Genomic DNA, 26,257 nt, shown 5'->3' with positions numbered 1-26,257 from the left:
ACAAGTATTACAACTTGCTTCAAAAAGCGATGCATTGTTATTCGGGGGCCGGGTAGATATTGGATCACGACAATTGCATGATGGTGTATGATGCGATGAGCATGATGTTGACGAAGACTATACAAGCTAATGACAGCTACATTTGCAGAAAACTAAACAAAATTAACATTCTAAACTGACGTAATACCTTCAATGATGATTTTTCAAGGCAAAATGCATGTCTTAGAATCGAAGACTTCGATATCAAAATGTGATTGAAAAATGCTTACCTGAATGTTATCTACCACAAATTCTAATGATCTGTTTTTATGAATGCTTAGATAATCCAACTGGATCCTATGAAATGTAGCAAAGACGATCTCTTCTGGTATTGAGTTAATAACTGACAATCCAAAACCATGGGCCAAGCTTACATTGACCTGTAAGTATAGTTTGATTATCTGTTCAGAAAACATTCACAGTTTGTAAATGAATTAGCTTTCTCGTCTATAATCTCGCAGCATAAATTGATATCACGCCCCCAGAACATTGAATAGAATGTTATAAAATTCCTTTTCGGTAAGTGAGGGCAGCAATCACTATATGCTGACGGATGACAAGGGGACTACCATAACTTGTAACAAATCTCTTCCAAGAAGATTTTAAAATGGCACAGAGAGGGAGAGTCTTTTAAAATAGTATTGGTAGGTTGAGAATCGGAGATTAGCCTCATATCCCAGATATTTTAAATTTAGCTCAAATAAGAAATATTTTTAGACGAGGTGCTCTCAACCTCGATGAGCATGGTCCGACTTTTTTAAATCATATCAATAATAGAAAGAAAAGAAAGTTGGCAGCTGGCAAAAATCAGGCCCGTCTCTTTTCAATCAAAAACTATCCGACCGACTATTTCAATCTTTTTTGCGCTGCTGTGAGGTAGAATATTCCAACCTCTTTTGGCAAGATAGCAACTACACGGGGATTTGTTATGAGTTGAATACTGAAAGAGGGAAAGGGAAAACTGTAAGGAAGAAAGTTATAAGAATGTCTAGAATCTGATATAAAAGCAGGTTCTATTAAGCTGAAAACTTTGTCCTACCTGCAACTCTGAATCATAGGGAGATGTTTGTGCAGAGAGGGTAAAGAATTTGGAAGCGCCGCCTCTCTTCTCTACCAACGTCCAGTCCTGTTCTGTATCACTAGCCTAGAAAAACGAAGCACAAAAATTTATATTTTAAAGTTTCTTAACTTGTTACATCCATCTATAGGAGTTTAGTCCCAGCCTTGTTGCTTGACGCAAGAAAAAACCAGTATAAAAGGACGGACAGACCTAGAATCTTTCAAAGCATAAGCGAATGAATATTAACGCTAATATGGTTCACTATAAGGCGGGATCATTTAGATGCTTGATCAAGAAATCATCTGCATGTGATTAACACGGCTCAAAAACTGCTGCTAAACTTCATCTTATCACTTAATGAAAAAAGTCATCAAAGAGTATACTTGATAGCACATTTTTAAGGCCAAACGTAGAAAAATGTTTTGAGAGACATGGAAAACCTTGAAGAGATTTAACCTAAACGATATTTTATAACTGAACAGAAATCACGATGTTGTACAATGTTTGCTTTTTTCAAAGCCATTTTCAAGTCTTCTACCGCCAAAAAACTGTTCACAGAAATCACGATGTTTTATTTCTTGCTGTGGAGGGTCCCTTGTGAACCAGCCTTGGCTGAAGGGCGACCCTCCTCAAAGTGACACTAGAAGATATCTCACCATTTCATCACAGGCATCCGTTATTCTGACGACCCGGGTAGGCCCATCGGTCGTAACTCGGACAACAAGAGCACCAGAGCCAGGACGCAATTTGTGTTTACAAAGGCAGTTGTCAGCCGGCCATTTTCCCCCAGAAGGTCTTCTTAGTGGTGCAAGCACAGCTAGGTTTCCTGTTAGCAGCAAAAAACATAAAATAGCCCATAAAACACAAGAAAGAGTCAAGGCTTAAAGCAATGATATCAGTATTATCATGATACAAACTGAACAATTAGTTCGGCTAAACGAGCAAGAGCGATTGCACCAAAGAACTGATGTTTTTTTTCTTCGTTTTATATACAAAATATGCGACAGAGCGACCGGGATAGCAAATTATACCCAGATAAAATATTAACAAGAATCATCACAGAAATATCGCCTTGAAAGTGTGAAGGCATTGATAAGACTGCGGTAAATGGGATAAAAGGTACAAAGTAAGGTTGACGAATGTACTTTGAAAAGTCATCTGTTTCAAGCGTAAATTAAGAGACCCATCAGCATAAAGCAGTGTATGCAATAACTAAGTACGTAAATACCTTCTTGGAGACCATTAACGCCATCTTGTGGCCTAACAGCCATGTTTACAAGGCCGCAGCAGAGCAGACCGTCCTACAACAAAGCAAGATGGTTTCCCAGCAATACGAAAATAAAGCTTTGGTGTTGATGAAAATTTTTCAGATAACTGTTTAGTAATATTATTCGATAAACGATATTACTGTATATAACACCATCTTTATTACTTAATTTAATGATCATCCCTATTTACACAGCTAATTACTTAATTTAATAGATATAACTTGCTTAGTTAATGTTTGCAACAAAAATGGACTTGATCACCAAGATAACATTTACAAGCTTCGCTGTATCTTTTAATAAAAATTTTTACCTAAAATAATGATTTTTTATTAACAATTTACTTTTAATCGCTTGAGAGCGAAGATTTTTATTTTAGCCGGGGATCGATTTTTACGAAAATTGAATAGCCCCCACCTCAAAATTCCAAGTCTGAGTCATTTCTCGCCTCGGATCTGATCTTGCAAGGACTAGTGGCGCAAAGCCTCGATTTTCCGAATAGTTTCCAGCTATGTCCAAAACTAGAGAGCATTTGCCCTTTGGTGACGTCTGCCGTGGATCAAACGGTGACGAGGAACCAACGTGTAAAAGCTGGCCTTTTGCGTTCATCCGCCACAACTGAGATCGTTTGTGCAAAACCTTACGTTAAGATAAAAAAAGAAAGACTGAAATGTTATGAAATTCTATTGCGTGTCCAGTGAGGGGGTAAGGAGTTATTCAGCAAGAGACAGCTTAGCGCTTAAGGTACAACAAGAGCTACATTTAGAGCACTGATAAGGTATTTGTAATTAACATTTTTATATTCAAAGCAATTTTTTCGAAAAAGTTAATTAAGAGGGTTCTTTACTTGGATTTCAATCAGGCTTCGCCACCTAAAAAATCGTATAAAACACCTTGAAAGTTTTCATTTCGGTGAAAAGGCGTTGCATTTTCTATTATCTAAATCCAAAATAAGCAGAATTGGACAAACGATCAAGGTAATGTTATTCTTGCTTAATGTCCTGCAGCAACAAAATTAACATTTTATGGGAACAATCTGAGATTTCCAAGGAAGTGAAATCTAGGCCCGATGCAGCAATTAGGTATTTTATTTCTTTGTATTACTGTTCTTTCTTTTTAGCACCGTTGCCCCCCTCACTGTGTGAAGGCATCAAACATTATGATAGCATCCAAAAATAATTCTTATCTTGTAAACAGCTACACAAAGGCCGGGCTACAGTATAACACATTGAGCATTTCAAGGAGAGACAGCAATTTCATAGTCAATTTCAAGCAAATTACCTTGCGACTAAGAACAACTTTTTGTCCTTCGACTACATCGAGTACAAGCTGCCTGTCTTTGTAGGCTGGCTCTAAGCTGATGAAAGCTCCATGGTTACAGTTGTCTGTCATGCAGTCATACCTAGCATCCGGAAACGATTGAATACATTTGGCGATTGCAAAATGTGACTAACATAAATGAAGCTATCATAAACATCAACATAAGCAACGCAGAAGGATACAATCGAAATTAGGCGAATAATACTTCAAAAACATAAAGGTTGAATGGAATACAAGGTCTGCTATACCCCTGGCTTCCTATTCTCGTAGACGTTGAGCTGGTAGATTTTTAATATCTGCCAGCTTGATGTCGATTGCTTAGAGTAGAAAAAAACCAACTCCCATAATTTATTTGCAACATAACTTGTAAAACACTCAAAAGTTCCGTCTCCCCAATTTTGCATATTTGCCAGAATCCCTGATCAACGTTGGCACAATGAATTTCAAGTTCGATAGATGAACTGTATACTCAGTAACTAATCCTAACAATGTTTAACATTACATAGATTTTGTGAAAGCCAAGTTTTGATACCTAGCTAAAACATGGGATCTGCCAAGAAAACGACTGAGGGTAAAGTTTACTTACGGACTGAATGTGCTTCCAAGTGCAATGTAAATCGCATTCTGATAATACAAACGAGGCAGGTCTCGATTCAGAGTCATCATATCGTAGTTGTCTGACATTTCCCCATATACACTCATCGCTAGTGTTGCATTAAACGAGGGTTCGTCTAACGCATATGGCACTGTGCAGAAACAAGAATTATGGAATTCGTAAAAGTGGGAGTTGTTAAACGAGAAACTGAGATTTGGACGAGGGGGATAAACGATTACGATCTGCTCTTTGAGGGAAAAACGTGAAACTGATCTGCAGCTAGCTAACAATGCTTTGATACCTGACCAACGTAAGCGGGTAATGACAATAATAATTAATCAATTTAGTCTTGGTGCTACATTACCATACACAGAAAAAAATTAAAATGTTGCTACAACAGCCAACTTAAGCCAAATGCGATAACTAACACAATCTAACTACTCAGTTGGTCTCTGTGTTTAAACAAACACAAGAAAGGTGCACATGTTTTGGAACACGAGTATACAACGTGCGCTATTTAGCTTAAAATCAAATATGATTTTACCATAGAACAGAATCTAAATGCCTAAAGAACAGAGTAGAAGGCAGTCTGCGGTAGAGGTCAAACATTCTGTCTTAATCTACCAAGGGAAATGCGATGATGAGGTAAGCAGATTACTTCCTGGCATTGAATGTTTTCATAAATTGATAGTTAGTGGTAGCTAGGCTTCGCTACGAATTGTTGGCGTCTTGGTTTCATACATCTATAAATTACTGTCAACAGTAAAATACATTAGCAATTTGACTGTTTCAATTGAGAAAGGCAAAAAATGCAAACTCCTCAGGAGTTTCGACACGAGAATCACTGATAGCCTCTTTCAAAATAACAACTCCCTATCTTGCTTTTAGGAAAGATTTTCCTTACCACTATGTTTCGGCTTAAGAATGCATCGCTGAGACCGATCAGTGTTTTTGCTTTGCCAGAATGTCACTTCTACCTGAATAAGTAAATAAAAAAGGTCGTTTTTAACACTTAGAGTATTAATGAGTCGACAAAGTACATTTATTCGAATTAGCAGCCTCTAAGGAGGCCGTTAGACATACGCATACAAAGCTAAATACAGTTGCACACTGCACAGCTCTGTTCTTAAGGAATTCTTAACATTTAACAATAGTACAAACATTATTTTTTTACAATCCAATGCCAACAGCTCTCAGGAGCAGTGTGAGACAAGCTCTTGCGAAAAAGAATGGAGCAAGTTTCAGTCTATTGTGCTCTTATTTCATTAGCATTATTTCATTAGCATCATTATTTCATTAGAACAGCCTGAGAACAGCCTTTTAAACGTTTACTAAATCTAAAACAGCCTCGTAAATTTACACTTTGACAAAGCTCGAGATCTAGTTCACGAATGACCGTACTGTTAAAAATAATGACAAATGAAACGTCAAAAGCCATGTTAGGCTTTCAGAGTATCTATTGCACCCGTAAATGCAGCAAAATTGAAAATGACGCTTCATCTGCACAGTTTTTTCAAAGTGGATCATAACGGTAAGAGGAAACAGCTTCCTCACCTTTGATAAGTTATCGATTCTAAATGGAGGAGGAAGATTGTCTGTATCAGCAAGAATCACGTGAAATGTTGCTCCCTCTAAAACAACCTCGACTCTCAAGAACATAAAGGATGCGCTTTGACTGGATCTGGAAACGTAAAAGTATTTACATACCTAAATACTTGTGGTGAATCTTAAAGCATAGAATAAAGACAAAGTTGATACCACAGAAAGCAACGGCGGACAAACCCTTGTTTACAGCTCTACATAGAACGTTTTACATGTTAATGATATATACGCTATAGCCTCTGATATATTCTAGGCATTGTACATCTTAAAATCTTTTTCCATTGCTAGAATAGAACACAGGACTTGTCAAATCAATAGATGTCGGCCAGTATGGGCAAATGATAATGAAAAGCTTATACAAAATTTTGGATTAGCTATGTATAGTATTTTTAAAATCTTGCTATCTTGGAATACTATGGTCTATCAGGATTCACGCATATTAAGTGCAAGACAATTTGATGATTCTTGTGCGCTTACTGTTTCTTGTGCATTCGATACACAAACATAAAACACTTCTTGGCAAGATGAAAAGTGAGGTCACTTTGACAGAGCCACGTATATAAAGCAATGAAATTTAATGAACTGGCTTATACAACATACCTCATGTTTACATGAAACGAGCATTCCTTGTCAATTTTGAATCCCCCTGACCAGTAACAATGATCAATATCGTGCAGCCTAAAGTAAAGAAGGAACATTCAGTTTCCATAACTGCTAAAGAACGTATTGGAAAATACTAAATGGTGATGGGTCTTTTCAAACTAACAAGAGGAATTTGTGAATTTTATGACCAAAGCAAATGACTTTATGATAAAATCATGATAAAGTTATAAATTGGTGAAGTTCTCATTGGAAAATAAAAAGAAATTACTAATTACGAAATTATAACATGGAAAAGGGAGTAAAAATTAAATTAAAAAAGAGCTGTATTTGATTTAATGGTATAATTGATGGCATATTGTAGTAGTCGCTTTTGTAAACACAGAGCATAATTAAGACGTAGGGCGTAGCGTTAATGTTTTGAATTGTTTTCGTCATTTACATTGATCTAGTAATATCTTCTTAACAAAAAGGTTGGCTGTTGCTGCGCTATTATCAAAGGAAAAGGCACTACCAAATCTATAAAATATGACGTGAGAAAACAATTGGCATGGAATTTCTTAGGCTCTTTTTCATTTAAAAAGTTTGTCAGTAAAGCAATGTACTGTTGATGTTCTTATGGGATGGTTTGATATCATATGAAGAGTGACAAAAAAGCAAGAAAAACAGTATTTCAAACTCTTCCATGCTGAGTAGCATGCAGCCAAAGAAGCGCCGAGACCAAAACAAATATAACTTCTAGGTTTTCAAAGATAATTTCTCCCTAAATAATACAAACCTCACACACAATAAAGGGTCGAAATCAGACCTTGGCCAATGAAATAGAGTTATGGCTCCTGGCAAGCTTACAACGCAACCATCTGGGCTTACAGTACCCTGAAACAGAAACACGGTGTTATACTCCTCGGAAATATGTTGTCTAGAAACATCTCGTACAAGGATCTGATGGCAGAGAAAGAAAACTTGGGGCCAAATATATATTTGCAAAAATGAATTCATTTCGGTTGCAAGATTTCGAAAAAGTAGCTCCAGTTTACTTGACGCCTGGATGAAATATTATTCCATGTATCCTGCCCGAATTTTTTAGAAATCGTGACCGACATTTTCCGTGTAGTAGAACTTTGTAGAACTTTGTTTTCAAGATTGGAAAGGGGCAAAGAAGACATAAGATATTTGCTATCTCTGGCCGTTATCAGAATGACCTTTGAATCTAATGTGCAAAGTTTTCTATTAAACAGAGATCACAAGACTCTTAAAGAATTGCTTGGTACCTTTTTATTTCTTTATTCACAGAGACTTGGTTCATAACGTCACTTACCTCTCCCTTAACCATGTATCTTTGAGCAAAGGCAAGCGAATATCTTGATCGATTTTCTAACTGGAATTTTGTGACGAATGAGACAATTCTTGTGCAAGACAATTGACCCTGGCCAAACACCGAGTTTATACCAATATCAAAGGTTCTGTAAGATAGTGACATAGTGCTTTATTCAGAAAGTGCAAGATCACAAAACGGAGAAAATCGTTGAGAACATAAGATAAAATTTAGGTAAAGTCTTTTCATTAAAACAAATTAAATTGAGAAAATTACTCTCAAAGGTAAATTATGCATCATCTGGCCTACTTTAAGTAATATTCTATAGGAAATAAGCACTTGTAAATGACAGTCATGGTTGGCTACATAATCATACAAGGAAAACCATGGAGGATAACTCACATTTCTGGTTTGTTCCCTCCTTGTCGAACATAGAGTGTCCGGTGGTCGCGGACACTTTCCAATGAAAATGAGTGACACCTGAATAAAAACCAATAGGCTGCTTAGCGTTATGAGAAAGAGTTATCTTTCATGAGCTTCAGATGAAAAATGTTTCGAAAATAATTAAAAAATGAAGTAAATATAGTATTTCCAAAATGCACGTCATTAGCCGTCTAAAATAGATCGGATCCATTGTCTCCTATCTTACATTCTCCTATCACATTTGAATCCGTACCTTAGTTAAATGCAATCAACAAGTCAAGGTAAGATGAAAGGCAGGTCCTGAAGGGTGGTAGAAAACTTGCATACAGTTCAAACTTAGAAGGGTCTGATAACCTATCAATACCGAAGAATATTCATTCTTCTTAAAAGGGTTACCCTTGAAAAGCAAAACTGTTTCTTATATCCTGCAAAGCCTCATCAAAAAAACCTCGTGAACAATACGATTTTAAGGGATATTTTTCAAAACTGCACAAGTAAAGGTGCATAAAATTAAGGTGTCCCCATTGAAGGGACAGTTTTCAACGGATGTGAACTGCAATGAGAATACACTATGCGACAAACCATGCGTACCATAGTGGTCCTTGGTACATGTCTCTACCAACCCTCATCTGGCATCTAAACATCGACTCTTCATCGACGTATGAGAACAGTAACGGTGTCAAACTTCGTGCTTTCTCGTGTTCCTCAAACTGTCCAGCCGCCTCCACCGTTTCCCCTTCTCTCCTGAAAACAAGTGGGATGCCAGTCTTGTTCACCAACCAATAAGGCGAGTAAACAGAAATCTAGAAAAGTGGAGAGTGACGGTCAACGATTGGAGGGAAAAGGACACGCACAAAAAAATGTGTCAAGAACACGAACAAAAACGACTTACTCACTAATCGTATAAATGTCACACATCATTAAAAATTAAAAGAGAAACATGCTAGTAGAGGTATGATGTTGGCGTTTTCCTTTCCTTCCAAAGGCCAAATACGGGGAGCTTATAAAAACTATGTAACAGTGCTGAAGTAAACATGACTAAGCTGGACTGATTTTCAGGTAACATGAGAACTTTCTGTCTTATTCCAGCTTTTCTGACTTAGTTGTAACTTGGATAAGTCTGCTTTTCACTTAGTAGGATGATTAAAACCGATTTCTACGTCAATGATATGAAAATTAAATAATTCATCGAAAATGTTGAACTATGAGTAATTAAACTAAACAAGACTGTACCTTGGCAGAACTCATTTCGTGTTCAATTTTCAAATTCAGTATAATTGGTCTGCCTTGAACGTCAAGAAGCTTCACTGGAATAACAGCTGGGTCAATTCGGTACCTCGTTGAAATCCTAACATACTCGAACCTTGTGTGGCTTTCAAATGAAAAGCCAATTTCAAAGGTGTTTCTTGCATCGACCTTGGAGCAGAAGCAGCAAAAATTTATTTCAGTATGCGGGGCTGCTTTGATATACGATAAATTTGTATTGCAAGAAAATGACAGTAGATTGTAAATGTGATATCAGAAAGTGATGATATCAGAAAATAATAAATCAGATATTTACAATTAAAAAATTGTGAAATTGTTATCAATGTTGGAAAGAAATATTCCTAAAATACAAATGAAGACAATATCTCTGCAGAGACCATCTTTTTGAGATTCAGACTCTTCTTCGTTTCTATTTAAAAGGTGCATAGGGTTATTCAGGGGTCAAACATTCTTATTGAATAGGGGTTGCTGTTCCTTGCAATCGAAAGAAAATACCGAATATACCTTACATAAAATAATTCAATCTCATCTTTTATCAGAAGCACAAATGTGTTAAAAAATACATATATTTGAAATTTGGGGGATTTTTTTGTTAAAAATTGCCAAAACGCAGACGACAATAACAAATGCTCCTTTTTCAAAATTTCATGAAGGTACCTGTTTCCTTAAAGTTTTAAAAAGGAGACACTTCTCAGAAGAGGGGTGTTTTTCCAAAAGTTGGGATAGACATGCCCCTGGCTCTTACGTCACTGGTGTTACACAATGTTCATGACATCGGCCACTGCGCAACAGACTGCAATAAAACAATGATTATGACCTGAGAAAAAGCATATTTACATTGTGCAGTGGCACTGATTTTCCTGACTTGATCCTTTCTCGCTTTGCTCCTCCTTTGATTATATAGAGCAGTTCAACAGGCAGTAAATTGACTAATATCAAATGGTGGACAAGACTGATGGTATGTCCTGGGTGCATAAACACTTTCTTCTCAACTGCTTCAGTGAAATTTGATGGCTTATCAACTGGAAATCCTTCTCGCATCACAAAACAGGCAAATCTGAAAATATGATAAAAGGCCGCTTAGAACATTTATAATAACAGATAATTAAATTCGCTTGCTTCGGGAATAGAATTATAATTTCCTGTAACAAACAAAATCTTTCTTTTACGAAAATGATCTTCAAAGGAAAGGAAGACTTTCGGTCCTCGATCACAAAGTAACTTGTTTAACTGGTAAAAATGATATAGGGATTTTGAAAAAAATTATATGAAAATTGAAGCCTGAAGGGCCAAATTGAAACAACCTTTAGATGATTGGAAAACATTGCGGGAAAAAAGGACTATTATACAGCGTCGAAAAAAAGTGTTGATTCTTTATATTCGTATTTGAGTTATGTAAAAGACTGACAACATGTGAAAGTGAAGAGTAAGTCAAAGACAAGATCAGCAAGAAAGTATACTGCATTGCCTGAAGAGCAGTTACCGGAAGTGGCTTTTCTGTTTTCCATGGCACTCTCTCAAATAGCCCCGCCCTTCATACGGTTTCACCACATCCCTCCATTCTAGTCTATCCTGACAGTAATCGAAATTTCCGATCGTACCCGGGCGCACGTAAAGGTTCCACTGAACATTTGAAACCGGAATTGGAAAAGATGAACCCGGATTCAATGTAGGGAATTTCAAGCCGGTATCCTCAGATACATTTTCCGCCCAAATTTCCATCGGAACATCAAGTTTGTTAGAAATGATCAGTGAGGAGCGAACAGTGACAACTTTTCGGGCTCCTTCAAGGGACACTGCAAAGACGAGTCTCAGAGCGGACGATTTCAAGGTTTGAACTCCTCCAGGGTTATCTTGAGCGGGTAGAACGTGTCTGAAGAAATCGCCAACTTTGTCAACAGTGACGGGTGAACTTGGTTGCCAGCCACTGACTTGAACGACAATTTGGTGCACTTTGAGTTTATGCGTGCCCTGAAATTATAAATAGATGAATGAATAAGAAGTTAAACATGAGAGCCCTTTACAAGGGCTCAATCCTGTACCAGATAACGAGCTTACCATCAGAAAAAGTATCCTCCTCTTACAAACCAATCCATCCATACTTTCAATGCAAGTAAAAGTGAAAAATAAACATTAAAATGGTCTGGTTTATTATATGGCTTGACAACCAGTAGCAATAAATTCACCACCTCGTTGGAATACTTTAGGCTAAGAAAAAGCAAATCTTCAAAGACAGGGGTACGAAAGCATTGAGGCTTCCTGTTCCACTTCCTGCTTGGTAAAATGACAACTGGTCAAGTGATGATTACTATCTAAGATTTACTTTATGCTGTCTGGAAACCTAAAATTGATATAGATCTGCTCAAAAAAAGGAACTAGCTAAGTATTATTCGAGGGAACTTTTCTCAAAAGGTGGGCTACAGACATGTTGAATTACAAGCTCAGACAGTAAAATTTTCACTGAGGCTTTCTTACCTTGTGTCTCATTTTGTCTCTCGATTCAAACCTAACCGGCACCTCCTCATCTGCAGTCACCTCCCTCCATGAATGCACGGCTTCAGTGTAGGACCTCTTCCTAATGTCATCAGCTTTGGGGTCTGCATTCCCAACGGCCTTTGTAGGTGATGTGATCAAGGTACCAAACCGAATTGGGCACCCGCTCCTATTCCGCAGCAGAAAGGGCACGAATGGCGCTCTTTTCTTCGCCAACGAGGATCTAGTTTCTTTTGATACATCCGTACTGCTCTCCCCCAGGGCCAATTGATTGTCTTTCAAATAATCTTCTGTCCAAGCTGATTTTGTGCTGTAAATCATTTCAAGCAATGATGACGTAACATTCAAGTCCAGTCTCTCTGGCGCTGTAGACAAAGAATTCAACTCAATATCTAATATAAGGAATCGTTACAAACCTTGAGAAACAGATTTTGAGAATCATATGTTGATTTCAGTAGAAAAATCTTTGCAGATCAGGAACTAAGTAGCATGGCTGTTACTTGTACAATGATATGGAACAAGCAATTGCCGTTGAAAACTAGCCTAAATGCAGAATCACCCCTCACTTATCCTTATTTTTGAAAGAGCGTGAAAAACTACAGGTGGAAAAATTCATGCCATCGTATTCCAAGCAACACTCGAAGAGAGCTGCATCAAGTTATCAACCTGACTTGCATCATTAAACATCACAAAGAGGTAGACAATCAGGTGAAAATCGTGCTTTTTCTGCAATTACAACTGTTATGAAACATGATTAACATCAGCTAAATTTGATCACTAAGGAACAGTCAAATGCAAAAATTAATGTTTTATTATGGTTCATTAACTTGCATGACCAGTTTGCAACCTAACAATCAATGTTGCATCTTCAAACCACCACTCCCACCCACGTCGTTGCCGTAACTATTAGCCATATACATTCAAAACCTACCATGGATTTTCACGTATGTGCGTTCTCCCTTCTTCGCTGTCTTTTCAGTTCTATGCCACTGCACAGTGCATTTCCATGGCTCAATGAACGGCTCCCAGCCCGAAACATTCCTGTTATAGTAATCTCCCATAACAGTAGCATGCGATGTGCCCTCCCCCGTATGCTGAAGATCATGCCAAAGGTATAGGTTGCTTAATAGAATCTCGACCAGGGGGATGTCGTTGTTTCCGCAGTCATCGATAAGACAAAAGCTCAACACTGTTCCTGTAACCTGGAACAAAAATGGAAGCGTAGTTGGAACACGATTATCATAAATTCTAGTTAGCGATTGCTTGAGCACAGTAGCTTGTTTGAGAAATCCTTTTATTCCATATAATCGTCGAGAAGTGATGACGTCATCGAAATCTATTTTTAGAACTTTTAAGTTATCAGCAAATAAGCAGAAAGAACATTGTAGAAAAACTATTGCATTAACATCTCGGTTGATGATAAGCTGAGAAGGAAAGAACCTTACAAAATAACCAAGAAACCTATTAACTTGAGCAGACGATGCCAAATACTTGTGAAATTCTATGAAAATTCAATACAGAAGCTGTTCTTCCGAACTAGGACACTATTGGGGTCGCATGCAGTGATACCGTTGGCTATTGTGCAGGCTCTAAGTAGAAACATATAAAAATGAAACACCCCTAATGCGCGATTTGTATAAACAGCAAAACCTACCTCAAAACCAGCAAGTGCCACACCCTCTCCTTGCTCTCTATCAGAGGCTGCTTTCACATCAGCAGTGCCTCCAGTAGCAACATCCAAAACTAGACTGTCTTCTTCGGTATAAATAGGCTTTTGTGAAATAAGAAGACAGTCGTTATTTGAATCGCTTTCAGCGGTTGTATTAACATCTTCTTGAGCTTTGCTTTCGTCTGATTTTTCCATAGCTTGACTGATTTGCTTTTGCGCTGATTCAAAAATTCTCAAAAACAACTTGATGTCATGATATGACAATCGAACATTTAACTGAGAGTGAAAATGGACCTAAAACAAACAGAATGCTTTGCAACGATATGGTAAAATCACAAATTACATATTCAATTTGTTGGATCTTGGAGTTTTCCGAACAATTAAGACGAAATTATTGGGATAAGAAGAAATTGCACAATGCTGTATTTTCCAGATCAGAAAGGTATGCATATACAAATGATAAAATTATGTCGATCAAAACATCATTTTTCGACAATAATTTGGTATCTGTTTAATTTTCTCTTTAAAGAAACCTACACAAAGGGGAAAGTCTGAAGTTAACGTATGAAGATTCTATGCCCTAGCAATTGCCTAGCTTCCTTAAGGAAAATTTTTAAGAAGTCACCGGAGATTTGCAGTCCAAACCCGAAAAAACACAACCACATTATTTCAAAAAGGTAAGGATCGTCACAATATAAAGCAAGATAAAAATTCAAAGGAAATCAGTTTTTGGGTTTCAAAGGTCACGCTTGCAAAGGCCCAAAACAGCTGCTACGGGCTTTAATATTACCTCTAATGTTGGCTTCACCTGCATTGCTCCAAGCAATCCTTTGTTGACAGTCTGGTTTTTCAACTTCACAGCAGAATTCAATTCGATAAGCACAGTAACAGGATCAATAATCGACAAAGCCGTATCATCAATGCTCGCCAGGATACAAGAGAACACTTCCAGGCTTTGAAGACTGACTGTTAGCGGTCTTTCGGAGAAGTGATTGGGACGATAAGCCAAAACTGCAGTTGTCTAAAAATTGGAACGGAATGTATCGGTAAACCTACGATGTTGCTTTTCACTCTTTCACTGCTCCAATAATTCAGCCAGCAGTTTAAATGGTCTACCTTTTACTTCGAACACCGTTGGTTATAAATTTAATACGAATGTTATCATCATTAGATTTAACCAAAAAATGGGCAGTATAAAAATACGTAGACGGAATTCTATCAACAATAGAATGCAATCGCTGGGCACAAACAGGTAATATCATGTAACACAGTATAATATGACAGTTTCTACCGAAATAACATCAAAATAGATAGTGACCAAAGGGTGACGCACTTATTAGGTCAGTCAACCAACTACAATTGTTATTGCAGCTTAAAATAGGGTGTTCTTAACAGTCATAACGGTTATAGGTAGTAAGGCATGCGGCAATTCGTAGACCTCTTTCCTGTCACGAGTTGTGCAAATGAATGAATTCGCAGATTCTTTCCATGTTTACAGGAACTAAGGCCATTTACAAACACATTGCAAACCACTATAAATACTATCATCTTCAAACATGTCAGAGTTTCATTCGAAAACTCTCTCTAATCAGTTGCTATACTTAAATTTCTAGAAATCTACCTGTAATATAACGGCTGCAGTGTCCATTGAAGTGTTGTCTTCAACTACAATTATTTCTGTATCGGTCATGTTGACTTTAAGCTCGAACTGCTTTACATCCTAGAAGCGAGAAGTTGCATATTACAACAAAATATAAACCATAACTACAAGTTATATCTTCGACATAATTCAGATTTGCACAAGCTTATTTAAGATCGGAAACAAAACTTGGATTGACTAAGAATCTAAAGAAATTTCCAAACATATCTTTGGATATTTATATATATTGCCAATTGTCTTGAAGTTACTTGTACAGAGCTATGACCCATAGTTTGCTTCCCAATGTCTATAGGTTTCTGATATTAGGTTTCTGTTCTGATAATGTTGGTCTCGCTGTAAATGGCATAGAACCTTTGAAAAAACGGCGAGCTCGAAACCCCACCATGCTATTATTATTGGAAATGGGAAAATAACGGGAAGGAACAGCGTTTCATTGAGAAATAAAAGAATAAAATTTCTAAATTTGATTTCATGATCCAGCCTTTACAGTGAAATGACAGTGAAAAAGCAGACCGTTATATGTATGCAGTTCATCAACCATCTTGGTCCCAAACAATTGTTTCTCAAAGTATTTGAAGCATGAAATGTTTTATAAGGCTAAGCGGTTCCAACTCAATAGCGACGCATATTTTTACTCTCAAAATAGCTAAAAGGCTTTGCTTTTTCCCGCTTCTTCGAAACTAAGATTATTGCTAGTTCACAATGTATCAAAAGACTCACTGGCTTTCTTGGTGTTGTAGATGCCTTCGTGATTATCCCGGAAGGCGGGTGTACGTCTCCTGATGTTGGTGAAACTAGCTCATCAGTTTTAGTTTTAATTTGAAATTCTTTTTGCTCTGGAATGAAAGACAAAGAGAACATTAGGAGGCTTCTGCTCTTATTAGGACTATATTAGGACCAGCAAATTAAACGAAGTCAATGAAATCATCAACAACCAGGATAAAAACTAAATACAGTCCTAGTAAGAAAATTAAGAGAACAATCTCCGACTTCATAGTATTCGATGTAATGCTCTTACGTAGACATCAAAATCGGTCGAAACATCTTAATGAAACTAAAATCCCCGAATGGTAATTAACAATGGACAGCGGACTTTTGTGAAAACCGAAACATGTGCCAAATGAAAGTGTTAGAAACTGTTTTCAGAAAAATACAAACCCCTGTATTCATTTTCTTCCTTCCTTGTAATAAAATTCCATATTTGCATCAAAAAATCGAGGATCACTATGATTTTACTTCGGTTGAACAGACACGTGATGTGTGTTTTATTTTTTGTATCCAAGTAATGAACTTCAAACTGCAAAACCCTGTCCAGCATATCATCGTTGTATTTGCTACTAGGTTCCAAGATCTTCGTGAAAACATTGCTGCAATTGTTATCTATGAATTCAAAAGGAAAGGAGTGTGGATAATATTGTTGTAATCCATCGTTGAATTACTAACAAAATAGTATCTCGAAGATTTGTAATTCAGATGATAAAGAAACTGCTTCTTAACTTCAAGCATATAGAAGCAAGGTACCTTGGAGCGTCAGCTGAATGAATCTAAAAATATTGTTTTTTAAATATCTGAATTCTGGATACAATAAATATAATGTTTCGTAGATATTTAGTTTAGTGACAGAGAATATCATACGATCTATACAGCACGAGTATATAATCTCAACAGACTAATCATAACCAATTGTATTTACGTGCATTCCACGAAGTCAATTCATTTTTTAAGCTGTTCTGAAAGGGTATTCTACGGGTATACCCAAGTTCTGAAGATATATCTCTAAAGCTCTCAGTTTCTAAATCACTCCTTTCAAATAGCAAAGTACCTTTGGCAAATCATCAATATCTTACATAATTCCAGATACATAATTCCAAGCTAGAAGAACAAACCTTTACTCCTAATATCGTGAAGAAGAACTCCATGAGAAACCAAATCCATTGATTTTGAGCCATCGGAAAAGGACTCGTATACAAATTTTGATTGGACGAAATCAAGTTTTCCCAGCTGCTCTGAAGCATCACCTCTCTGCGGTATATCACCAAATGAAAACTTTGGAATCATTTCAATGGTTACATTAACAAGACTTAACGACATGCTGAGAGTTGTCCATACAGCATCAGACTCTGTGGCCTAATCGAGAAAAAAAAAGGTTAATAAAGACTTTTATGTCTAATTCCTTTGAAGATTTCTTTGTCAATGTTGTATGAAACATACACATTTACACGTGGCAGCCTAAGAGATACTTTAAATCCCCAACCCTGCTAATTACAATTCAAAACACTCCTTAGCAGTCCCAATTTCATTTCAGTGAGACCTTTATCAAATCTAGACCTGTATCTAGATTGATCAATGGGGCATCTTAAAATCTACACTTTCAAAACTTGGATTTTCAATTCTTTGAATGAAAGCTCAGTATTAATAACAAGATTTTTTACAATTTCTTTGTCGATAACTACTGTTGCTTGTTTGGTGTTCAGATGCTAGACTTTATTTCTAAAAACTCTTATAATACAATAGTTTCTTAATTAAAAATCAAGTTTATCATTTGCCATCTGACTAACTCGGTCAAAATAGGAGATAGATTACAATCTTTTGATCAAACGAATTCAATCCATATCCAAGAAAACATGAAATCTTAATCTAGATTTTCTACCTCTTGAAGCGGATCGATAAGAACAGATGATGGTCGTTCAAACTGCTCAAACTGCTCGCCTAGGTTTTCTCCAAGCATTCCCATGATTAAACCAAACTGAGCCAAATCCAGTGTCACATATACGGAAGATAGTTTCCCTGCAATCGTCATGTCAGGTACTGGAAGTAAAGGGAACGGCATCAGATTAATATGAATATGAAAAATGTGTCTTATTGTTATTACAATACCTAAGAAAGTGCTAAATAGAGAGGACACTTTGATCTTAGGCCAAAAGTAATATGAAGGTGGCAAGTTCATTTCCTTGTTGCCATCGGCTATCGGTTTCCTGCTAAAAAGACAGGACGAGAGCATTCTGGCGTTCTGGGTTTCAACCTACAACCCTCGGCATTTAAAAGACCTAATTAATAGGCCACTCCTCTTTAGAAGGTGAATGGCAACGATAAAATGATATTCCAAATTATGACACAAACATAATCAAAGAAAAGGCAATTTGATTTCCATAATTACCTTGTCTACCAAACGCCCATTCTAAGTTTCTTTCTACCACAAGCTCAATCTTACATGTCTCCTTCATCAGTTTTCCACCCTTTTGAAAAACAAAAGAAACGTTCAACATGTTATGATAACGATTCAAAACTACCAAACGTCATGCGCTAGTGAAAAACGCATAGCTAAAAAAAATCCAATGTACATATATATACCGTTTCTGATTCTATCAGATATTTTCTTGGACACTTGATGACTATTACCTTAATATTTTTATTGAGATTTATAAAAGAAAAACTCACTTAATTGGAATTAGTTTCAAAACGATAAGGCGACATTACAGACCTGCCTCTCATACCCAAACGACATATTCTCGTGCTTCGACTGATCTGTTCTTAGAGCTGTGAAAACCTCCATATCAACAAGGCCAATATTGATGCAATCAAGCAATCGGTCTTCGGATTCAGCAATTGATTCCTGGCTGATGAGTCGCGATATCGACTTTTCCGCTGCACCAAAACGAATTCAATTAGCAAATATATCCAATAACGTATAAACAACTGGTAACTGTCATAAAAACAGGACTAAAAGTTTTGAATGCAAAATGAACATAAGAATTTACAATTGCAAATGAAAAGGGCACTTGGACTCACACCAAAAAATTACGGTAAACATGTCTGAAAACTTTCGCTTTGAATGAAAAGAGTCACAAGATCTCTGTAATTCCAGATGTAAGAATCATGAGGTGCTATGACAATAAGGGTAAATGCCAAGGCAGATCGTTAAAAGCTGAGCTTCAAAGAGTTTAAGCCCCATCTTCCAAGTAGTATGTAAAACCAAATAAAATAAGAGAACAATAGCGAATAACTACCAGCTCATCATTGGTAGCTCAAGGCATAAACAAAGGTTGCATATTTGTTGCCACGTAGCATACTAAGGTCATTTTTAGGACACTGAAAAGCTAGCTTTTCGAGCAGTCTCCTGGTCTTTTCTCTCGATGTGGCCACACCTCGTGATTCCTACGCCTGGAATTGCAGAGACCTGGGGACTCCCCTTACTACTGGGTAAAAGTCTTGTGACGCCAGGGATGCGAGTCCCAGACCCGTGGATCGGTAGTCAGTGACCCTAACTACTGAGCCATGCTCATACGTAAAAAATAAAAAAAAACTTACTTTCAGAAGAAAGTTGATTTGATCTGAATCTTGAAGCAGTCAGCTTTCCGGAAATCGAATCAGGCGAACCAGCATATTGGAATGCATTAGCTACTACGATGTGGCCAAGGCAGGCTACAAGTATATCTTGTGAGGAGGAAGATCTTGGGAGGATTAGGATAGGAACGTCTGCATCGACATTAAGTGACACTCTTGCTGCTCTGTTTGTTATGGCAAAGACCTAAAAATACACAATGTAAATCTAAGCTAATCTGTATAAGCAACCTCTGTTAAACAGATTTGCAGAGATAGAAGAGAGATAAGAAGTTAGAAATCAAAGACGCGCTGAGAACCATCTCAACAGGTCCTAGCAAGAAGCAAGAAGTAGGCGCTCAGTATAAAACAAATGATTACTGTGAATAGCAACGATTAAAGCAAGGAGACCATTAAACAAAAATTCCATTCCATTGCCAAAACAACCCAAAATTGCTGTACCTGCGTCATAGCGCAAAGGAATATTGTAAAATGGAAATATCATATCCAAACCTCGTTTCCCTGACTCGCAGCTCTTATTCGACCAAGAACTTCCTGAAGCTGCAGAAAGTGCTGCGCAAAGGCAATAACTTCGGAAAGAAATCGCTGCGTATGAACATACTGCACTGACGCCATTTTTAATTCCAGTCTCATGTCGAAGTCTCGTTTTAGAAATGGGTCCGGTTCTCCGTATCTTCAAGGAGAACGAAGTTAAAAATCAGTTAGGAGATGATCTTTGATCAATAGCAAAGCTAATAGTATTGGCGGTTCAGTAGGATGTTAAGAGTTTAATCTTCTAAACATGAATTTAGTACTTACAAGAGCAATCGGAAACATTGGGCTAGTTCAAGAGTTTAAATAACTTTGAAGTTGTATATTTTACAGCTGTTGCACGCATGCTAGTTCTAACAAACATTACTCGTGCAAAACATTTCAAATTTACGCTTTTTTAACACAGTAGACTAGGCCTTATTCGAGCGAACACGGTATGTCTACGGGAACGTTCGACGGATCGTTAATAGTCAAAGGCACAAAAAACTGACACAGAAAACGTTGAATCGTAAAGAACTGAGAAAGAGAAAAGTAATGCGGTTTACTAGCATACCTGAAGAAAGTGAACGCCAGGGCCTGGTCTCCATATGTTATGAATCTGAAAATCAGGTAAACAAGATTGATATGATTGAAGAAATTAACGCCTTCATTACAAAAAAATATTTACCACAAACAGAGTGCCAATCAAGAAAATGGTTTTGTTCAAGATATGAGCTATTTTGTAGTGCAAATTAAAGACGCTCTTGCCAAGTAAAAAGCGAGTGCAAAATACTTAATAGGAATAGTTCCATAAATAACATCTAGGACTACAACGGGAAAAGATGTATTCTCCTTATGTAATACTTATAGTAATACTATGCATATACCCAATAATCATAGCAGAAGCAACTTGTATACCCTACAGTTGGTATACTGAAAAAACTGTGGGTATGTACTATTTTATAGGATATCTTTGAATGATGTGCACTTTTCTAGTCTCAGGAGTAGAGAAAGCTATCAAGACTAGGGTTGTTGATAACATCTTCCATTTTACATTCTAGCCTACTAAGCCTAAAGAAGATATAACAAATAAAAAAAGGACAGTTATATCCAGGCAAAACGTTCTTGAATTTGATAGAGTGGTCAGTGCATTAAGAGATAATAAAACTTTGAGTGTTAGCCGTAGGTTATCGTACCTTTCTTTATATAGGCTGCCGTGAGGGGACATGTCGCACAAGCTGATATAGCCAATGCTCCCAGTCACTTGCTGGTCAGGCCCTCTTTGCTCCACGTCAAAGTTCAGGTTAGAAACAACTGAATGTGCCAGGGGATATTTTTCTTTATTTAGTGTTGCTGACAACGACTTCATCGAAACTTTGATGTCAGTTCCAATCACAGATTGACTTGCGAACATGCTATCCTCTTTATCACTCTCTTGAAATGATGCAGATATACTATTAAAACCTTTTTTTGATCAACCAACATTGTAGTAGGATGGTACGACAGTCAAAGGTACCTTGAAGGTCAAATTAAACGCAAGCTGTCCTAGACAAATTTAAACATAACCTTCTACGAAGTCGTTTAGAAATTTCAAGCTGCATTGATATGAAACTATTTTGTAGGCCTTTTAGTTTAACTACATCAAATATCGTTGCTGTAAAAAGTACGGTGAAACCTTTTGCCACTAAATAATTTGTGCAACTCCTTCCAGATATATCAACAGAGTACCAGACATTCGACTCACATTTTGATACGATTGGACATGAGATACTCTACCTTGTGGCTGATCAATGTTGTCAAATGACTTCACAGGGCTGGTTTGTCCTGACGAGGACGGCTGCGGAGCAGGGGCTCCAATTCCAAAGAACTCAAATACGACCACCCATGTTTGCAGATTCACTGTCAAATCCAAGGAATTGAAAGCTATGTCGATGTATTTGTTTACCTGCAAAAAAATGAATTAGAATGAGCAAATGAAAAATTCAATGGTTGTAAAATTTTAGTGCTTGATTTGTAACAAACAAGTAACAGACCAGTGACTGAAAAAAAATTTTCGAGTTTGAAAAAGAATACAGCCTGGTTCATATTTCTTACCGATAAAATTGTGATTATTTATGAAAGTCCATAGATCTTATAACTTATAAAGCAAATTTTGACTACTCGTGGATCCATTGAACTATGGACGATGTTTTTCTCTATACTTACAAATAGTTCGCCATCATTAAGATCATGGTTGCCATCATCTATCAACATTATCTTTATCTTCACCCACGATTCTTCTTTTTCTCTCTCAATAATAGACTCTGCCTCGTATTCATCTTCACTCAGACTCTCTTTATTAAACGATAAATGTGGCTGCGAGGGAAACTTCTTATCGCTATGCAACATGGGTCGAAGAGGGGATATACTTGGTTGCCAAGTCTTTTTCGGAGAGAAATTTAGCACTGATGGTAATGAAGTTGATAATACCATTGGATCATAAAATAAAGAACCCTCAGGGCAGGAGCTTGAAAGCCTTGATGTTAGACTGATATTATGTCCATTATTCCGTCTATCAGAATTGGACGATTTCAGAAGGAAGCGATTAGATGGGTCGCCGTCATGTAGCAGATCCTCGACGGTAAGCTCTCCTAAATTCACCGAAACCTCACTAACAGGTTTATCGAAATTGTTATATCCAAAGATAAAGTCTTCAAGTCGAATATTAGCAAACTTTCGTTCTTTGTTGTTGATTTCAACACTCAAAGTGACATCAATTCTGACGACTTCAAAAGAAGCGCTGAATCTCGTATGGGATATGTTTACTGCCTCGTTCTCTTGGTTATCTATACTCATTTCGACATCAGATGGAAACATGAATTCGTCAGGAAGAAGGAAGGGCTCGTGGTCATCTCGAGGTTTATTCGGAGAGAGGCTGCGAAACAACAGTCAACGAATTAACGAACTTTAAACATAAACAGAATAAATTTTGTTATGCAAAAAATCTCAGTGTTGTTTTGGGGTGTACTTTAGATTCAATAGAACTTCAAAATTAGAGATCTTCTTCAACTTTCGGCAAGAAAAAGTACCAATTCTTAAGAATTTTCAACACATGATAAAAAATCATAAGAGAAAAATTGACCGGTTTAAAAAAATTGACTAAGTTACAATCTATGTGACTATTTTCTTGCAAATACCAAACAATTTTTCCAACAACTTTTACGAGGCAGTTACCATTATCATCGCTCAAAACCTTAAATTAAAAGAATTATCTTACCCTCTTGGTGACGGTGAAGAAACCTGAGGTGTTCCTGAACGGCTTGCCCTGGATGAAATGCTGTTCAATTCTAAATTACTCTGCTGCTTAGAAGGAGCAGATATTGCATTTAGAGTTTCAAGAAGCTGATTGTATGTTTTGCCAGAAAGTTCTAGTTTCAATACCCTTGAGATGCGACCCTCTACCCGAAAGCTTGGTTCTTTGCGCACTGCGTTCCCAGATGAGCCTCCCATAAATGGTTCAGCTTCCATTAAACGATCAATAACCAGCTGGAATCCTGTTTCGTGAAGGATTTGAATCCATTCTAATGCCTCAGTATCACAAGCTGTTTCCATGGTGAAACTTTCTTCTCTCAGTTGGCTTAGCGTAGGTTTCCGACGTGTAGGCCGGTGAAATTGATGGCTAGGGCTTGAAAAAGGACTCACAGTCGAGGCCTGCCTCTGTTTCAAAAGATCAAAGGTGGTCATTTTACCGCTTTCGAGGTCCGTCAGCTGTGAGGCCTGGAGTGTTATGGAAAACAGACTGACGTTATTTATATCTAAAACTATTCTATCGATGGATCCTTCTTTGATTAGCCCCGCTGCGGCGATATCTCCATCTTCTGCTCTTGCAATATGAAAATTACGAATAGCGATCTGTCCAAGGTTACCAACAAGAAGATCAGGGCTATTAAACGACATTGGAATTACAATAACGGGCGTGTCGATACAAATACGCACTGTCAACTTCCCTTTTTTCTTGTTTAACTGCTTTTCTGTGACAGAACCATCATCAAATAATTGTCTTTTTAAACTAGGTGAAACGGACTTTTCCGTATCTCTCTTTGCAGTCACAAACTCCTTCGCGGCATCAGCAGCTGCAGTCTGAATTGATTTGGCAGCGGACGCTGCGTAGTCACGAAAGTCACCTGCACAGAGGGACAGTTCAGCAAGAAATTCTGCAGAATGAACATAACGCGCTGAGGCAATATGGCTGTCAACATCCATTCCTACCGATGAATTGTCAGCTGGCTTTGTGAAAGTAAAAGAAAATGCTTTATAGTCAGAGTCTATGCTTGAAGTTTCAACTCTACTTTCGTCCTGATTGCAGTCTCCTACAGACAAGATGCAACGGTGTATAGTGCTTTCAGGGGTCAAGTCGAGAACTTCAAGGCCTCCTAGAGACCCTTTCACAACTTGATCATGGCCTAAGTCAGCTGAGAAGTCAAGATCAGCAATTGTTACGGCTGCCACTCTTTGCGCGACCTTGGCTCCACCTTGTCCGCAAACTCCGTGAGCCAACATAATATTTACTCTCTGGACGTTAAAATCGACCTGCAACTTCTTCTCCGCAAAATCCTGAAAATATAATGATCTAAACCGTCACAATTGAGATTCACTTGAAAATGGTAAACAATAACATCAATGAGCATGATAATACTAATTATCATGCTACTATTAATATCAGCCGTTGTACTAAATATTGAAAAACCCTGTGTTTAATCTCCCTGCAACAAAAACTAAAAGTCAACAATACTTATTCGCAATTTATTTCATGAAAAATATGTTAGATTTTATATTTGGATATAATTAGCTATAATTTTACCGTCCAGAAGAATCGGGAGAACATTTTTTTTCAGAGATCTTAGTTACAACATTTGAAACTACATGTACAATAATACAATGGTTAGGAAAAGTGAACTAATTTTGGATTCTATATCAGATTATTTGATACTATGAAAACTAATACTAAGATATCTAAGTAAATCTTGATTCATTCTATGCTATATTTTTTCGGTCAATTCAGTCTAGTTTCATTTGACTATTTCTAAATGCAAATTATATCCATTTATCTCATTATTTTTTAGTCCAGACTTTTGACCGATATGCACGTAGTCTAATGCGTGTCAAAATCTGTTACTCAGGTGTTTCCTCAATATTCGTAACAGGAACACGTGACACTCTTAGTGTAACGCTGTCTAGCCAATATAATCAAAATATGAGATCACAGACTACCTCGGTTTGATCATCACTTGGTGACGTCATTGACGTTTTATCGTCAGGTATCGTTAGTCTTTCGACATTCGTTTCTTTTTCGGAAGTGGAATGCTGCTGTGCAGGGTCGATTTGCAAAGCGTGATCAATAACGCTCAAAAGTTCCACAATGGTCTCTTGATTGGCTAAAATCAAAATGTTCGCCTTAAAAACTGTGATCATTATTTTCAAGGACTATGATAGATCCCCTCAACATTTTAACAGTGAGTAATCACTGAGTGCTCTCTTTTAAATTTAATTTATTTTCGATTTCTAATGTCTGCAAAAGATTCACATCTTTAGCATCAATATTTAAATCACTAAAAACTGAAAATCTTATGCAATTGTAAAAGAATTGGTCGAATGGGAAATGCCAAAATCTAATTCGATCTTTACAACAAAAGAGCGTAAATGCAGAATAGAAAAGATACGTTCAAAACATTTTCATTTAAATTTACCTAAATCTATTTGCATAAAATCTTTATTCGCACACTATCACATCAAACAAACTTAAGATATGACCCCGTGGCAGTTTATGTATTAAAAAGCTTAGTAAAAGATTGCTTTTGGCCCTTATAAAAAGTAGAGTTATACCATCAAAATTATGACGTCTGCATTCAATACTCATGAAAGAACAACAAACAATTCAGATTTTTCAGCTTCCACAATGAATCAAATACGTACCAATAATGCTAACCGAACTAAAATTCAGCGAAGCGATTCTCTGAGGCTGTTTTTCGTTGCCTTCAGATGGCATCAGTTCTGAATCTATTTGTTGGTAGTTTATCCGTATAAGAGCATCTGTGCTTTCATCCTCAGCTACAAAATCAA

At 37.1% G+C, this 26,257-nt stretch overlaps 1 protein-coding gene across 3 annotated transcripts in view; it reads right to left on the bottom strand.

Annotated features, from left to right (window-relative positions):
- Positions 1 to 26,257, bottom strand: part of LOC135687988 (intermembrane lipid transfer protein VPS13D) — a 52,501-nt gene that overhangs the window by 8,677 nt on the left and 17,567 nt on the right. For 2 of the 3 annotated variants that reach the window (XM_089115790.1, XM_089115791.1), the window contains exons 25-61: positions 26,111 to 26,245; positions 25,409 to 25,572; positions 23,415 to 24,751; positions 22,364 to 23,072; positions 21,935 to 22,103; positions 21,355 to 21,592; positions 20,733 to 20,777; positions 20,141 to 20,321; positions 19,616 to 19,835; positions 18,789 to 18,952; positions 18,465 to 18,543; positions 17,958 to 18,115; positions 17,194 to 17,434; positions 16,466 to 16,687; positions 16,028 to 16,143; positions 15,269 to 15,367; positions 14,438 to 14,668; positions 13,633 to 13,941; positions 12,910 to 13,180; positions 11,961 to 12,343; positions 10,969 to 11,456; positions 10,323 to 10,542; positions 9,453 to 9,635; positions 8,811 to 9,022; positions 8,199 to 8,276; positions 7,800 to 7,944; positions 7,260 to 7,357; positions 6,482 to 6,559; positions 5,834 to 5,960; positions 5,184 to 5,256; positions 4,271 to 4,430; positions 3,646 to 3,766; positions 2,782 to 3,003; positions 2,328 to 2,400; positions 1,756 to 1,925; positions 1,079 to 1,183; positions 270 to 419 (exon numbers count right to left, since the gene is read on the bottom strand). In XM_089115790.1, the coding sequence (XP_088971916.1) occupies positions 270 to 419; positions 1,079 to 1,183; positions 1,756 to 1,925; positions 2,328 to 2,400; positions 2,782 to 3,003; positions 3,646 to 3,766; positions 4,271 to 4,430; positions 5,184 to 5,256; positions 5,834 to 5,960; positions 6,482 to 6,559; positions 7,260 to 7,357; positions 7,800 to 7,944; positions 8,199 to 8,276; positions 8,811 to 9,022; positions 9,453 to 9,635; positions 10,323 to 10,542; positions 10,969 to 11,456; positions 11,961 to 12,343; positions 12,910 to 13,180; positions 13,633 to 13,941; positions 14,438 to 14,668; positions 15,269 to 15,367; positions 16,028 to 16,143; positions 16,466 to 16,687; positions 17,194 to 17,434; positions 17,958 to 18,115; positions 18,465 to 18,543; positions 18,789 to 18,952; positions 19,616 to 19,835; positions 20,141 to 20,321; positions 20,733 to 20,777; positions 21,355 to 21,592; positions 21,935 to 22,103; positions 22,364 to 23,072; positions 23,415 to 24,751; positions 25,409 to 25,572; positions 26,111 to 26,245 (8,174 nt within the window). The remainder of the gene's footprint in view (positions 1 to 269; positions 420 to 1,078; positions 1,184 to 1,755; positions 1,926 to 2,327; positions 2,401 to 2,781; positions 3,004 to 3,645; positions 3,767 to 4,270; positions 4,431 to 5,183; positions 5,257 to 5,833; positions 5,961 to 6,481; positions 6,560 to 7,259; positions 7,358 to 7,799; positions 7,945 to 8,198; positions 8,277 to 8,810; positions 9,023 to 9,452; positions 9,636 to 10,322; positions 10,543 to 10,968; positions 11,457 to 11,960; positions 12,344 to 12,909; positions 13,181 to 13,632; positions 13,942 to 14,437; positions 14,669 to 15,268; positions 15,368 to 16,027; positions 16,144 to 16,465; positions 16,688 to 17,193; positions 17,435 to 17,957; positions 18,116 to 18,464; positions 18,544 to 18,788; positions 18,953 to 19,615; positions 19,836 to 20,140; positions 20,322 to 20,732; positions 20,778 to 21,354; positions 21,593 to 21,934; positions 22,104 to 22,363; positions 23,073 to 23,414; positions 24,752 to 25,408; positions 25,573 to 26,110; positions 26,246 to 26,257) is intronic. The other variant, XM_089115792.1, reaches the window with a different exon arrangement.

Source organism: Rhopilema esculentum, unplaced genomic scaffold (genome assembly GCF_057945365.1).
Source record: "Rhopilema esculentum isolate cy_ngs unplaced genomic scaffold, ASM5794536v1 HiC_scaffold_36, whole genome shotgun sequence".
Lineage (NCBI taxonomy): Eukaryota > Metazoa > Cnidaria > Scyphozoa > Rhizostomeae > Rhizostomatidae > Rhopilema > Rhopilema esculentum.
Note: the sequence above shows the minus strand (reverse complement) of the source record. Positions and strands in the feature narration are given on the sequence as shown.